The sequence below is a fragment of the Somniosus microcephalus genome, chromosome 6 (genome assembly GCF_052327205.1).
Source record: "Somniosus microcephalus isolate GS21.2 chromosome 6, FLI_Smic_1.0, whole genome shotgun sequence".
Taxonomy (NCBI): Eukaryota; Metazoa; Chordata; class Chondrichthyes; order Squaliformes; family Somniosidae; genus Somniosus; species Somniosus microcephalus.
In genome coordinates, this window is record NC_140992.1 from 8327645 (window position 1) to 8343766 (window position 16122).

At 46.4% G+C, this 16122-nt stretch overlaps 1 protein-coding gene across 5 annotated transcripts in view; it reads right to left on the reverse strand.

The window, feature by feature from the left end:
* Positions 1-16122, reverse strand: part of LOC147115434 (AP-2 complex subunit mu) — a 60391-nt gene that overhangs the window by 23187 nt on the left and 21082 nt on the right. For all 5 annotated transcript variants that reach the window (XM_085989683.1, XM_085989686.1, XM_085989685.1 and 2 more), the window contains exons 3-6: positions 9651-9916; positions 8583-8665; positions 3480-3615; positions 1526-1667 (exon numbers count right to left, since the gene is read on the reverse strand). In XM_085989683.1, coding sequence (XP_085845809.1) covers positions 1526-1667; positions 3480-3615; positions 8583-8665; positions 9651-9916 — 627 coding nt within the window. The remainder of the gene's footprint in view (positions 1-1525; positions 1668-3479; positions 3616-8582; positions 8666-9650; positions 9917-16122) is intronic.

A 16122-nucleotide genomic window follows, 5' to 3' on the forward strand; every position in this document is an offset into this window, starting at 1 on the left:
AGAATGAGAAGGGATCTCATTGAAACTTATAAAATTCTAACAGGACTAGACAGACTAGATGCAGGAAGGATGTTCCCGATGGTCGGGGAGTCCGGAACCAGGGATCACAGTCTAAGGATAAGGGGTAAGCCATTTAGGACTGAGATGAGGAGGAATTTCTTCACCCAGAGAGTGGTGAACCTGTGGAATTCTCTACCACAGAAGGCAGTTGAGGCCAATTCATTAAATATATACAAGAAGGAGTTAGATATATTTCTTAAGGCTAAAAGGATCAAGGGATATGGGGAGAAATCAGGGACCGGGTACTGAATGATCAGCCATGATCTCATTAAATGGCGGAGCAGGCTCGAGGCCCTCTATGTGGTGTTTGATGCAGGCAACTACACCGTGCTCTTCAATTGTTTCTCCTCCACCCAGACTTCATTTCTCCATCCGGCCTCCAGCCTCCATAAACTGCAACTTGCTCAAAGTTCAGCTACCCAAACTCTTCCCTGTATTAAATCCTGCTCGCTCATCACCCTTGTCCTCACTCAACAGCACCGGCTCCTTTCACCCCAATGTAATGAATTTAAAACCTTTTTCATTTTCAAGTGACTTGGTTCCCTCTCCCAACCTAATCGCCCTAAACTGCTCCAGATATTCTCCTCCTCCCGTACCTTCAGCCTCCGGCCTTCTGTCTCCTCTCCCCTAAATCTACCACTGACACATCTCTGGTCAGATACAGGCTCAAAGTCATCTCATTTCAATTGAGCGAGTGCAGGTAAACATGAACAAAACTAAAGACCTCCCCATCAGAGCGTTATAGCCAGGTGCTCCAGCATGGCTCAACAGTGGCATTAGTGAAGGTCCTCTCAGCTGTCCTCTCAGATATAAGCAGCAGCAAAGGAATTTCCTACTTTCACAGAAATCCCTGTACTGCCATAATACAGATCAGGGGAATGCTTCAATCTCAGGCACTGGAAGCTCTCACTGGTTTCTCGTCCCCTCTGTACACTAAAGTGCCAAAGTTACATAATATTGCAGATCTTGGCATAATGACTGCCTAAGATCTATGCATGAACCATGAGCTCCATCTTCAACCGAGCCAAAAAGTTTTGATTTTTCATCTTGGCAAAGATGCATTGTCATTAGAAGCACACATTGCAAACTCTGCTTCTCCACCACAGGCACCATTCCTTGAGCTGTTGTTAAACCATTAGCCAAGGGATGTCCAAGTTTTGCATCTTCACGGGCCGCATAGGTTTGTACGTGGAGCCTCCAGGGCCACATGTAAAGTTCGCTCATCAATCATCACATCTCTCAAGCTGCTGATCGAACAGATGTTGGTTTTCTGATTTAGGATTTATCTACCAATGAAGGAACAACACTAAAAACAGTCTTTTCAAAGCCTCCGTACTCTCATAATTCACACAGGACAAAGCAGCCAGCAAGGGCCAAGCTGCCTGGACCAGAGTGCCAGGGCTCGATGGTTGCGTGCAGTCTGGGCTATTAGCCATTCTGGCAGAAGCGTTTTCTTTTCCCTCACCTTTTCGCACTCTCGTCAGCAGTTCCTTTGCCTTGTTTCTCGATAACAATCTTGTCGTTCATTCCAAACTTGCACTCTGGCATTCCGCTCAAGTAACTCTTCATTACCACCCTGCCCGAGACATGAGCACTTAGAACCTGACCTGAAACACAAAGGCACACACACACTGGTTTCACAGTGGAAAGCAACACACCCTTTGTAATAAAAATGAGGTTACATCTCATAGGGGTACAGAATCGATAGCACAACAATTAGCTAAACTAACAACAAAGTATTGGAAACAGACAGCAGTCGGTCAGCACCTAGCAGGAGAGAGACATTAACATTTCAGATGGCAACCCTTTATCTGAAATTAACCTGGATCCACTTTTCAGACGAAGATATACCAGCGTATTTCCTTTTGTTGTTATTTAAAACTGATTATCATACTCAACTAAGGTGATGCGCCTGGTTTGGCATTCTGGCACAGGCCCCATTCAGCAACTGTTATCTGGACAACCTGGGCCAGAAATTGGTATGTGTTTCGCCTGATTTTTGGGCACAATTTCTGGGTGCGAGATCCACATTGGTCCTCGCTGTTTTTAGGCTGTCTGAAATCAGCATTGGATCAATTTAAATATGTTATGAAGGCTGCTCAAATCACGCGCCCCCAACCCAACCACCAATCTCCTGCTCACCAACCTTCAGCCCAGCCCAGCCCCCCACCACGTCTGTTTTCGGTCACCACTAAGCAAGTGTCGGCAGGGTGGGGTGTGGTGGAGAGTGCCGGCTCTATGTCATCAGGGTGGAGGGTGGGGGTGAAAGTGTCGGCTGTATGTCGACAGGGTGGGAGGTGGGTGAGGGTGCCGGCTCTATGTCGACTGGGGGGGGGGGGGGGGGGGGGGGGGGCGGTGGGAAGGGGTGAGAGTGCCGGCTCTATGTCGTCAGGATGGGGGGTGGGTGAGAGTGACGGCTCTATGTCGTCAGGATGGGAGGGGGAGCTCAGAATGTAAAAAGCACAGTTGTGCCGGGCTGTTAGAAGCACCACCCGAGGGAGACACTGCACCGCACGCCACAAGTCGGATGAAACAGTTCTGCTGGGTCGTACATTTGACACCCGATATAAAACAAACTTCAATGCATCCCAAGCGATAGTATAACAGCCGTTGGAACTAAAAATGTGCTATGCAAACTTAGAGTCAACGTAATGTCATGGGGAATTCTTCTTCTGAGCAAACCTAGCCCCATCACTCCATACACATACGGAATAAGTTGCTTCACTGGAAAACAGTTCAAATACCAATGAAAACTTCAACACAATTTAATTCCGAACAAATCAAAGTTTAACATCCTATTGCGGAGCCTAGGATATGCAATCAAATCGGACAAAATCAACTGGGATTTAACTCAAGACTAAGTTTAAACAAGATGAATTTAAAGACATTCACTTCGGAAGCACTTTGAACACAAAACTGGGGAGGGGGGGGGGGGGGGGGGGGGGAGGGCAAACAACCCAATGGAAAAGTCTTTTATTTAAACATATTTCCAACAGCTCAGCCGGTTAAAGAAACAAATAGCTGAATCATGCAAACTAGCAAGGTCCGGGTTGCGCTCCCAGGCTGTGCCGAGTTAGCTGCTCTCAGTCTGGGCAGTGGCGGCAGAGTTAGAATTGGCACCAGCACCCTGTGCTCGTGGGAGAAGCCAGCTCTCCTCTCCTGACTGCTATCCAGTCATTCGAATGGCTGGAATGTTTGCAGGGTGGGGTGTCGGGCAAGAGCAGAATCCAGCTTCCCATGGCCAACAGCTTGTCTACAACAGTGAAGTACGGGATGTGCCTGTGAACTTTACACCTGAAAAGATTCAGTACTGGGGGGGTGCGCGAGGGGAGTCAAAATTGGCAGTAAAAAAAGGGGGAAAGGGAGGAACTAAATTTGATCCTACAATTGTACAGCTGTAGCACCTATTAATCACGTACCCTGAGGTGACATTAGCAGGTTGACGCTCTCCAGGACATCCAGGAAAAGCTCATTCCGACGGTACTTGATCCCTTCGCGTCGCCATCCGATCTGTCCAGTTACCTGGCTCGTGATCTGTGACTGCTCTTCCTTGGTCTGGAATAAGGAACATTAACCTGATCTAAATTCAAGGGCTGGAACTGGACCCCAAAAAGTGACACCAGGTTACAAAACACATCAGCACAAGAGTCGACTGATTAAACCGGAGTAGCACGCGACACTACATCCACAGCACAACGTTATACTGTACCAGATCTCAGCAGCGACTTCCCCTTACTTCTTTACAAAATCTAGATTCAGAAGCCGATAGCTCAAAGACATTTCCAGCGCCAGTTTGGAGTACCCTCCCCCACCACCCATAAAGCAAGGCAGAATCTCCTACCTGGTGCTATAAATCAGGTCGCCAGTCACAGGTGGAGAAAGAGAAAGCATTACAGCAGGATTAGAGCCATGAGCACCACACACAGGGTTAACAGGCAAGCAGTCAGTGCACAGAAGAGTTGATAAAGAGAGAGAAAACAAGTTAGCTGCGAGAGCAGGTGCAACACCGAAAAGAAATGACGTGGACTGATACAACTCTCATCACGCCTCTCGAAGGCCTCGAAGCACTTTGTATACAATTAATTACTTGGACGTGCAGGAACGGTTACATGGGTAAATGCACCAGCCTCAGTTACAGTGGCATTTAAAACAAGGATTGTAACGACACTGGCAGGCAATGTCCTGTTATATAACCTTCCCAAATTTATTCAAATACTAATAATCCCATAATTTCCATTGCAACTATAAGACATAAAAAGTTATTAAGTACACATCCCCTGAGAAAATGCACCGTCAGAAAAAAGTTCAAGATTTATAGTGCCAGGGCAACTTAAGCTCTGCTATACAATTTTACTGAATGGCTGCAGAACAAGATGTACTTTTACTAACACATTATTACATTTAGAAAATTTGGAAAATGTTTAAATGGTGCTCTATTAGACCGGAAAAAGCTTATGTTGGATGACAACCATCAAGGTCGTCATTTTTTTTTTTTTTTTTTAAAGCACCAACTGAACTTTCCATTCACTCCACTGATTCTCCCGAGATACTTGTGTGAAATGGAGAGATTACCTGGGTAGTTTTTCTGCATCCAGAGCCCCCCCCCCCCGAGATAAGTCAGGTAAGATTGCCCACCGAAAGATCTATCATATTGGGAGGGCAGGGCCAGCGGATCAGGCCTGCAGTGCACAAAGTGCAGCTCTCTCCTGTTTTCCAATTGCAGGGTGAAGGGCGATGATCCCTGCCTCAGATGCAAGTCTATTCCCTCCACAGTATGATTGCTCACTCCAAGTTACAAATCCCAGCGACGGAGTTAGGAAAACCCCTTGATCTCCACAGTACGCGAGCATGGAATCTGTCCTGCAGTACCAGTGACAGTTTGTCTCTGGAACCATGGCAGGAATTCCCTTTGGACTTGGCCATTTGTTCAAACTTTCCACAAGAACACACGAATTCCAAACAGAAAAGGACAACGGCCCATTTTGTTCGCCATCCTGGTAGTCGCATGATACACTGATAATGTAATTGATGACAAATCATACCCTTGTCCCTCCCGAGCACGCTACACTTACCACACGTCACGTCTCAAATTACACATAGATACATAGATAGGAGCAGGAGTGGGCCATTCGGCCCCTCGAGCCTGCTCCGCCATTCAATGAGATCATGGCTGATCATCCAAATTCAGTACCCGGTCCCTGCCTTCTCCCCATATCCCTTGATCCCTTTAGCCTTAAGAAATATATCCAACTCCTTCTTGAATATATTTAATGAACTGGCCTCCACCGCCCTCTGTGGCAGAGAATTCCACAGGTTCACCACTCTCTGGGTGAAGAAATTCCTCCTCATCTCAGTCCTAAATGGTTTACCCCTTATCCTTAGACTGTGACCCCTGGTTCTGGACTCCTCGACCATCAGGAACATCCTTCCTACATCTAGTCTGTCTAGTCCTGTTAGAATTTTATAAGTTTCAATGAAATCCCCTCTCATTCATCTAAACTCTAGCGAATAGAAGCCCAATCTCTCCTCATACGTCATTCCGAATCTTCGCTGCACTCCCACCATGGTAGGAACATCCTTCCTCAGATAAGGCAACCAAAACTGCACACAATACTCAAGGTGTGGTCTCAACAAGGCCCTGTACAACTGCAGCAAGACATCCTTGTTCCTGTACTCGAGCCCTCTCGCTATGAAGGCCATTATACCATTTGCCTTCTTAACCACCTGCTGCACCTGCATGCTTACCTTCAGCGACTGCTATACAAGGACACCCAGGTCTCGTTGCACTTCCCCTTCTCCCAATCTATTGCTGTTCCGATAATAATCTGCCTTCCTGTTTTTGCCACCAAAGTGGATAACCTCGCATTTATCCACATTATACTGCATCTGCCATGCATCTGCCCAATCACCCAACCTGTCCAAATCATACTGGAGTTTCTCTGCATCCTCCTCACAGCACACACGCCCACCCAGCTTTGTGTCGTCTGCAAACTTGGAGATATTACATCTAGTTCCCTCGTCTAGATCATTAATATATAGTGAATAGCTGCATCCAAAACTGTTACTTTCTGAAAGAAATCTATATAATTTGTATTTGAATGAATCAATATTAACTGCTTCCACCATCACCCTAGAGAGTCTGGTCCATAGACTGACCACTCGCTCACTGAGATGTTGTTTCCGCAGCACAGTCTCTACTACTTAAACACCCATTCTGGCATTGCAACAAAGTCAGACACTATCCCTAAAATTCAGCTGTTAGACTGCCAGGAAAATTCCTGCCTTATGGGCTGACCAGTTTTGTTTGTTTTATTCTCAAGCCCTGAAGGTACGATCACAGAAATAAAGCTAAGGAAAAAAAGGAATAGTTTAATAACTATACTTAAGCTACTTAAAAAAATATATTTTTAAACTTAAAAATGCCAATTTCACTCCGACTATTGTCTCCATTTGATGATCTTTCCATTCCGTCCCATTTTTCAACTTACGCCCCCCCCCGCCCCCAAAAAAGGCATTTCCAGCTTGCACGTGCCCTGTTCCTTTATCCACGATTCTCCCATCCTCACTTTAAAAGTGGAACAAGTTTTTTTTTTATATTTTGTTCTTAAGTAGCAGAAAGCGATCTTTAAAGATGAATATTTTCATCCAATGAACTTGTAAGATGGCTGCTGAAGGTGTTCAATCGTCAATAGGCCCCCAGACACGTAGTGCACGCACAGGTGGATTCAGTATCAGCACACGAATGGCTTATAAAAAGTTGCTTCCTCTCCAACACCCCCACCCACCCCCCTCTCTCACAAGAGATCTTACACCTACATTTCAGTGGGTGCTTGTAACCTAGATATTATCTCATTGAAACACAAGATTCTGAGGGGGATTGACAGGGTAGATGCCAAGAGGCTGTTTCCCCTGGCTGGAGTCTAGAACTAAGGGGCACAGTCTCAGGATAAGGGGTCGGCCATTTAAGACTGAGATGAGGAGGAATTTCTTCACTCAGAGGGCTGTGAATCTTTGGAATTCTCTGCCCCAGAGGGCTGTGGATGCCGAGTCATTCAGTATATTCAAGGCCGAAATCGATATTTTTGGACTCAAGTGGGAATCAAGGGATATGGGAGATCGGGCGGGAAAGTGGTCGAAGTTCAGCCATGATCTTATTGAATGGCGGAGCAGGCTCGAGGGGCCGCATGGCCGACTCCTGCTCCGAATTCTTATGTTCTTATACATAAATAATCCTCAACCAACACATCCTGCTTTCACTTGAGCACATTCCTCTCTGATTAAAGAATAATTGAAGCATATAAAAAGTATATATTAGTGTATGGTGTTCTTTTTTTGTGGGGGAAGGGCATGAGGCTATTGCATCTTGAGGGCATCACACCTGATCCTCCTACTCTCTGCATCTGGCCTCTGAGCCCTGCTGAACAGCATGTGCACACTGACTGCATAGGAGGAAGCCTGGATGATTTCCCCACCCCACTCCCTCAAAAGGTGAAGTGGCGAGGGAGGGAAGTTCAGACCCACATTAAGCAATAAATTGGGGTGGATGTAAAAATGTTGGCAACAAAAAAAAAGACCTGAAAGCTCTCCACATTATACTGAGTGACTTCCTGCTGAGTCAGGCTGTGCACTGCATTGCGATTGCACAAGACGGCAAGCGCAGGACACATCCCGCACCGCCGGCCCGGATCCACCAGCAACAAATAATCCTATCTGCACCAGCCAGCCTCTCCAAACAGGAACCATTATCAGCAGTACTGGCACCCAGCCTTGCCTCAGGCTTCCTGGAAGACTGCTATTACAGCACTCCAATGCTGGGTACACAAACACAGGGCGCTCCCTGACGGCCATGGCAATTAGGAAGTGGACAGTATGTAAAGAATGAATTTCAGCACAACACCCGTTGCCAACAGCAGTCACTTTCTTTTCTCACTCAATACCATTAATTGAAAGTGTAATGGAAAAACACTGCATTTTTTTAAAAATAAGGAGTTATATCCAAGTAAGCTGCTAGAGTGGCATACAACAAGCTGTAACACTCCAGCACTGTGGTGTGGTGGGCTGGGGGTTAAATCATCCAGGGATCCTGCTATGCAATCAGTGACTCCCACTGAAAAGTGAGATGCTAGGTTGACACAGGGCCAGGATCAGGTGTGATGCCCTCACAGTCAAATGGCCTCACACTTGGTGTTGCACATGAAGAACGGCCTCTTGGCTGAGGGTGGTCTATGTCACAGAACGGTAGCGTCTTCAGGAGGAGGGGAGAAAACTTAAAACATTCCCTTAAATTTTTCCCCAATCCCAGCGAGACCCAAGAGGGTGGGTAGGATTAAAGCCATGTCCTTTCGGATTGGGTGGGGGATGCACGGTTTACCCAGAAAGTTGTGTTAAAGCTGCTTTATAATTAACTCTTGGGTTTAAATATAGTCACCCTTTAATCAGAGGCAAGCTGCAGCATTGTAATTCTAGCCAAAATGCCAATAGCTTTGAAGACTGGAGGAGTTTTCTTCAGACTGGCTGCTTACCTGACTTTTGATTCCTTGTTGGGTAATGAACGTTTTCAGTGCTCCAGTCTCAGAATTCTGTGGATAGCCAAAATCCAGGATTTCTGTGCAAAAAAAACCTCTTTCAACTACAATGCTCAGCGCAAAGATTGATCTTAGGTATGAAGAGTAGGGACCACAGACCACAGAAACCCCACAGTGCAGATAGAGGCCATTTTGGCCCATCGAGCCTGCACCGACACATATCCCACCCGATCCCCGTAACCCCTACACCAACACATATCCCACCCTATCCCCGTAACCCGACTTTTTTAAATCCCCCTAACACTAAGGGTCAATTTATCATAGCCAATCAACCTAACCCGCACATCTTTGGACTGTGGGAGGAAACCGGAGCACCCGGAGGAAACCCACGCAAACACGGGGAGAATGTGCAAACTCCACACAGACAGTCGCCCGAGGCCGGATTCGAACCCGGGTCCCTGGCGCTGTGAGGCAACAGTGCTAACCACTATGCCACCATCTGAATTTACAGACTTCGGAACAGAACACAAGTCAAACAAACTCATTCCAAAACAGTAAGCAAACCTAATCTTTTTAAAAAAAAGAAGAGGAAAATGAGCTTCCCCTTAAACCGGATTCACCTCACAGTTATCTTCCGTATTACTACCACCAATACCCTGCCCACAAGGTGATTCTTCCAAGTGTGAGCTCAGTGAGAAGCAGTGGGCTGTGCAACCCTCAGGTGTATTGCAGGTGTCTCAACCTGGCATTGATACACCAACTGTTAACTCAGTAAAGGCCAGGAGTTGACCCTGGGACCAGCTCCACTATACATCGCCTTTACTAACAGATCCACCGAGGATCGTGCAACCCCACAGCACAGACTGGTGAGTAGCTCAGTGGAATGCTTGGGACACTTTTGAATATTGTGAATTCACAATCCGTATAAAATCATTAATGTCCAAAAGACAGATGGAAAATATAACAAATCATGCAATTGATTATGCCGCCACCCCTGCCCGCACTCATGCCAACCGCAGCTTGCTACCACATCCTGCACTCATGCTTTCCATCCCTGCAGCTTACCGTCCAGCAGCTCATAGATAAGGACAAAGTTGTTCTTGATGTTTTCCTCACTGATCTTTCCAAAGTACGAGGTCATGACATCACACATTTTGTACAGGAACTCAAAGACCATGGCCGCGTTAACATTCTGCTTGGTGACGGCAGCTAGCCAGATATTGGAACGCTTAACGTGGAAGAAGCTGGTGCGTGCGATGTTGGTCACCGGGGACCGCACTTGCTGCCTTGCATGGATGACATTGACGCGGAAGGCATCCACTGCATTCCGTCTAAAAGCAAAAGAAATGCAACCGATCAGGTCACTGCAGACAAGTCGACTGAGATGAGAAACCTTAAGTGTTGTCACTCAGCTTGTGCACTGCAATACACTATAGGAAATATTGCACTTATGATAAGTTTCTTCTGCGATGCTCCTAATCAATCACCTCATATTGCTCCGACCTAAAGTGGCAGAGCTGTAGCCAGTACCTCACCCTAGTTAGATAACTCTCAGTACTCTCCCCAGGCACAGCCCGCACGTGGACATGGTACAAACATTTCACAGTCACCATAATACTTCAGTGAAATCCTAGCCACAATTCTGGACTCATTCAATATTTATGTTTCAACACATAGGATGTAATTACTTTCCATAACGTGTTGCAATTCTCAGTTTCTACCATTAGAGGCTGCCAACAAGCAAGCCATACTCTCGTGGTAGAGTAAGGTACCGCACCACATGTACTCCCTGACACACCGTAAATTGAAGTTCAATCAAAGTCCATGTGATTTTTTTGCATGTGAAGATATCCACCTTATCCTACCCACCTCTGTACTGTACAGCACCTAGAAACAGGGGCAGATGGTAGGTGTTCGACAACCTACCCGCCTTCAAAATGGTAGCCCTGGAGTGCTATATCTATCTAATTTGACATTGATGATGTGCTGCTTTTTCCTAGCAGAACCCAATATCAAAAGGAGACGAACTCCACACCTTCAAATGGAGCCAGTACCTGACTTACAGGATGACAAGCAGAAGAGATTCCCTTCCTTCCCAGTTGACCACCAATGGGCCCCACAATCACCACCAGTGACCCAGGCAAGTTAAAAAGGGGAAGTTTTGCATCCAATAGGTATCTGCTTGACTGTGGCTCCTGCATCAATGCAAAAGCACCTTTAGGAGTGCTTTATGTCTTTAAGATCTACATCAGTTAGTTCCAGGTGGGAAGTGCTGTCAATTCTGGAACAAAACAGCAAAGAAAAGCAAACCCAACTCCATCATATGGGATCCTTTGCCACAGGGATTTGTTGTAGAGCCCAGTGCATCTTTGAAGGGAAAAGTAGGAAGCGGAAGACAACACCGGGTTATGGTTAGAGCAGTTAGGGCAGTGAGATTAGTTTTAGACTGATCACCGAAGAGGTCCTGTAGTCCGTGCAATACATACAATACTACTGCAATGCTAGTTTATTCACAAATTCATTACTCAAGTTTGAAGAATACATTTTTGTAAATACGGTCATGCAATACACAAGAACTGAAGTTAAAACAAATGTTTTTGCAGTTTTACTCAAGTTATCAAACCATGCAGTTCTATAGATCTGTAACGCCACCTGAAAATTGGACAGCCAGACCTACGAAAGACACCAAGGAAACACAGCTATTGTCAAGATAACAAAGTTCACAAACAGCAGTGGATGAATGAAGTGTCCTTCCGAGGTCGAGATTCACTCCTCTCTAGAGCGGAGCAGCAGACAGGTGCGAATCTCAATGCACCAATACTGAACCTACTCTAGTAACAAGGGTCCTTCAAAACGGCAACACTGACCTAAAAAAATCAGTGCCCTGCCCTGCAGTTGATCCTTACGACACACACTTCTAGTAGAGGAGGGAGGGGACTGAGTCACTGGATAGGATAGCATTCAGGAGCAGGAACCCCAGCTTATTCGCTTTCCCCTAACCCAGGGGTAAGATCAATCATGGCAACCAATTGCCGCTCCAGCTCAGACTAGTTAAGTTAGGGTGTACAAGGCACGGCAACCAACAGAAGTATCCTTGTAAACTTTTAGCTGGTTTTATATTGTTCTTAAGCAGCCGACAACAACCACAAGCTAAACTCAGCGGAATTTGTTTCAGTACCAGCTATTAGACATACCCCCCCCCACCACCGCCTTCACCATTTTCTTTGTGGGTCCCCCCCAAACACTGCTGCTTTTCCTGGGCCCAATTAGCAGCCTGTCCTGTCAGCAGTGCAGTCCCTGCCAGCAAGTGCCGATTCACTGTGGCGATGTCACGACATGGGTACTTCATGCATGCACAGCGGGCAAGCAGTCACAGCCTGTTTGCACGTGCGCTACATATTGGAATTCGCTTTGGGAGCTGGAGGCTGAATGCTTTACTCAAAACACAAGTGCAGGAGAGCGGCACATTTAGCTCATTCTCCAGAGAGACAGGCTGCAACATAAATGCAGCTTTTTTTTTTTTAGTAATGGTCGGGCTCCAGGAAGCCGGAACAGTCAGAGGCAGAACTCTTTTGCTGCTTTGTAATCAATTAAGTTTGATTTCCTCGTCTGGGCGTTAGTGCGAATTGCATCGAGTCTACAGCACGGAAACAGGCCACTTAGCCCAACAGATCCACGCTGGCGTTTATGCTCCACGAGTCTCCTCCTCCGACCCCTTTCATCTCACCCTCTCAACATATCCTTCTGTTCCTTTCTCCTGTATGTGCTTATCTAGCTTCCCCTTAAATGCATCAATCAATAAAATCTTGAAGCTATATTCATCATACTGGTCTGGATTCACTGCCAGTTAATTGCTGTTCAAAGACCCTCTCTCCCCCCCCACCCAGTAAATGGCTTCAACTATATTTCAATTTTACAACTTCCAACGTGACCAAGACAAAGGTCAGAACAGGTCAAATCACTGGTTAATTAGTGCAAGGTGACAAATGACTCTTACCTATTCCTAGCGCAGCCAATGAGCACATGATGAGATGAGGAAAAATGAGACGTCAGCAGGGAAGGGGAAGTGACAGACCAACGAGAGAGAGAGGGTTAGAATACACAAAGCACAGAAAGAAACACACAGATGAGAAACACAAAGGACTATTCACAGACATCTAAGGAGAACAATGGGCAGCTGTGAGGTGCAAATCACCAACATATATTAAAGCATTACAAAACAGTCAACTTTTAACAGATCACTTATACGATAGCAAAATACTGCGGATGCTGGAAATCCGAAACAACAACAGAAAATGCTGGAAAAACTCAGCAGGCCAGGCAACATCCGTGGAGAGAGAAACAGAGTCAATGTTTCAGGTCGAAACCCTTCGTCTGACGAAAGGTCTTCGACCTGAAGCGTTAACTCTGTTTCTCTCTCCACAGATGCTGCCTGGCCTGCTGAGCTTTTCCAACGTTTTCTGTTATAACAGATCACTTATGCCTCATTCACACTGGCTTTGTGAACCTGTGCATACTGGAATTGGCTTTGCTAACAAGTGTTCAGCTCTTAAAGCGGTTTTACCTCTGGCGCTTGGTCAGTGCTGATGGCAGGGGAACAACGTGCCCGTGTGCTAAAATCAACTCCGCGTTCCAGCACCATACTCGCACATGGATTTACAAACGGTAAATCGTGCTTGACTAATCTACTGGAATTTTTTGAGGATGCAACTGGTAAAATAGATAAGGGAGAACCAGTGGATGTGGTGTATTTGGATTTTCAGAAGGCTTTCGATAAGGTCCCGCATAAGAGATTAGCGTGTAAAGTTAAGGCACATGGGATTGGGGGCAAGGTATTGACTTGGATAGAGAACTGGTTGGCAGACAGAAAGCAAAGAGTTGGAATAAACGGCTCTTTTTCCGAGTGGTAGGCAGTGACTAGTGGGGTACCGCAGGGATCGGTCCTTGGACCCCAGCTATTCACAATATATATTAATGATCTGGACGAGGGAACTAGATGTAATATCTCCAAGTTTGCAGACGACAAAGCTGGGTGGGCGTGTGTGCTGTGAGGAGGATGCCGAGGAACTCCAGTATGATTTGGACAGGTTGGGTGATTGGGCAGAAGCATGGCAGATGCAATATAACGTGGATAAATGTGAGGTTATCCACTTTGGTGTCAAAAACAAGGCGGCAGATTATTATCTGAATGGCAACAGATTGGGAGAAGGGGAAGTGCAATGAGACCTGGGTGTCCTTGTGCACCAGTCGCTGAAGGTAAGCATGCAGGTGCAGCAGGCAGTTAAGGCGGCAAATGGTATGTTGGCCTTCGTAGTGAGAGGGTTCGAGTACAGGAACAAGGATGTCTTGCTGCAGTTGTACAGGGCCTTGGTGAGACCACATCTTGAATATTGTGTGCAGTTTTGGTCGCCTTATCTGAGGAAGGATGTTCTTGCCATAGAAGGAGTGCAGCGAAGATTCACCAGGCTGATACCTGGGATGGCAGGAATGACGTATGAGGAGAGATTGGGTCGATTGGGCTTGTACTCGCTGGAGTTTAGAAGAATGAGAGGGGATCTCATTGAAACTTATAAAATTCTAACAGGACTGGACAGACTAGATGCAGGAAGGATGTTCCCGATGGCGGGGGAGTCCAGAACCAGGGGACACAGTCTAAGGATAAGGGGTAAGCCATTTAGGACTGAGATGAGGAGGAATTTCTTCACCCAGAGAGTGGTGAACCTGTGGAATTCTATTCCACAGAAGGCGGTGGAGGCCAAGTCATTAAATATATTCAAGAAGGAGTTGGATATATTTCTTAAGGCTAAAGGGATCAAGGGATATGGGGAGAAGGCAGGGACAGGGTACTGAATTTGGATGATCAGCCATGATCGCATTGAATGGCGGAGCAAGCTCGAGGGGCCGAATGGCCTACTCCTGCTCCTATCTTCTATATTTCTGTTTCACCCGTATTTTTGTGGGTCTAAGATTCTGCCAGTTTTTGAAGCGCGAGCTCAGGGTGCCAGCACACCAGCATCACCCTCCCACAATCCAAACTGAACAAGCGCCAACTGTAAAAGTGCCTTCAAATCCAAGTGGCACAGAGAAAGCCTTTGGCAAGGACACCATGTATTCGGAAAGCAGGTCACCACACGAAACCCTCCCCCCTCACTTACGGAGACTGCGGGGTGAAGAAACCAAAAGGTTTTCTCTGCATCAGTACCTGTAACATACTGGTAAGATTTAGGATGGGCAGTGCTACATGCTGACACTGCAAAGTTCACAATGAACGACATAATGGAATAAAGACGCTTTTAACTTTAGGACCCAGTGAGATCAGGTAAAGAAACCTCTTTGCGCCATTCTCCCATTTAGTCAGCCCCTCGCAGGCCTGGAGTTGATCAGCTCAGTGACGGGCCTGTGAAAACCGAGTCATCGTGTGCAATTGTATGCCGAGCCTGTAGCATGGTTTGCCGAAGTTCGCTGCTCCACAGCAACCCTCAAACACAATTTGAAGTCTCGCTTCCCACTACTTGTGATAGAATTATTTTTTAAAAATGTAATACAGAAGGTTGTCAGAATATGGAATTCCCTACTAGAAACAGTGGTGAAAGCAGAATCCATTCGTTTTAAAAGGGAACTGGATAAATATTTGAAGAAAAATTGTAACGGGTATGGCCAAAGATGTGCGGGTTAGGTTGATTGGCCATGATAAAAATTGGCCCTTAGTGTTAGGGGGGATTAAATACGTGGGGTTACGGGGATGGGGCTTGGGTGGGATGGCTGTCGGTGTAGGGACCGGGTGCTAGGGTTTGGGTGATCAGCCATGATCTCGTTGAATGGCAGAGCAGGCTCGAAGGGCCGAATGGCCTACTCCTGCTCCTATCTTCTATGTTTCTATGAAAAGGCGAGGAAATGAGACTAGTGGAGAGATCTTCCAGAGAGTGTGCACAGGTGCAACGGGTCGAATGGCATCCTCTGCTGTAGAATTCTCTCATCTCAGCCAGATCACCACAATTCAACTTTGTCCCATGGATTACAGGGTGAAAAAAACCAGAGCTGCGACACCTGGTCGGCTATTCAGCTACGAGTGCGGAATCGCGCACGTGCACAGATACAGGCGAGGCAAGGATTTGGCTCAACTCCCAATCAAATGCGGTCAGGACTCACCAGAAGAACGGCCATTTGGGAAACGGCAGACTAAACTGCATTAAAGCTCATTTCAAAATGATAGAAATGACAAATTCAGATAGATTCGCTGAATCTACAGAATCTTCAGACATTAGGCTGAATAAACAATGTGGTTCAACTCGGTGACTGTTAGTCAACAGCCATTCCCCTCTCGGGTGCTTGATACAAGGTGCCTGGTATGGGAAGTGTTCCATTCCCCTGCTCCTGATCACTATGAAGTGATTCCTGCGGACATGTGTGGTGATTGGATGACAACAGGATCAGTCTGAGCTCCGATTCTCTCTTACGTCCCCATGTTGTCAGACAGCTTGCTGCCACTCACTCTCTAATTTCACACACAACGGACTCTTAAGAGCTCCATTTTTTC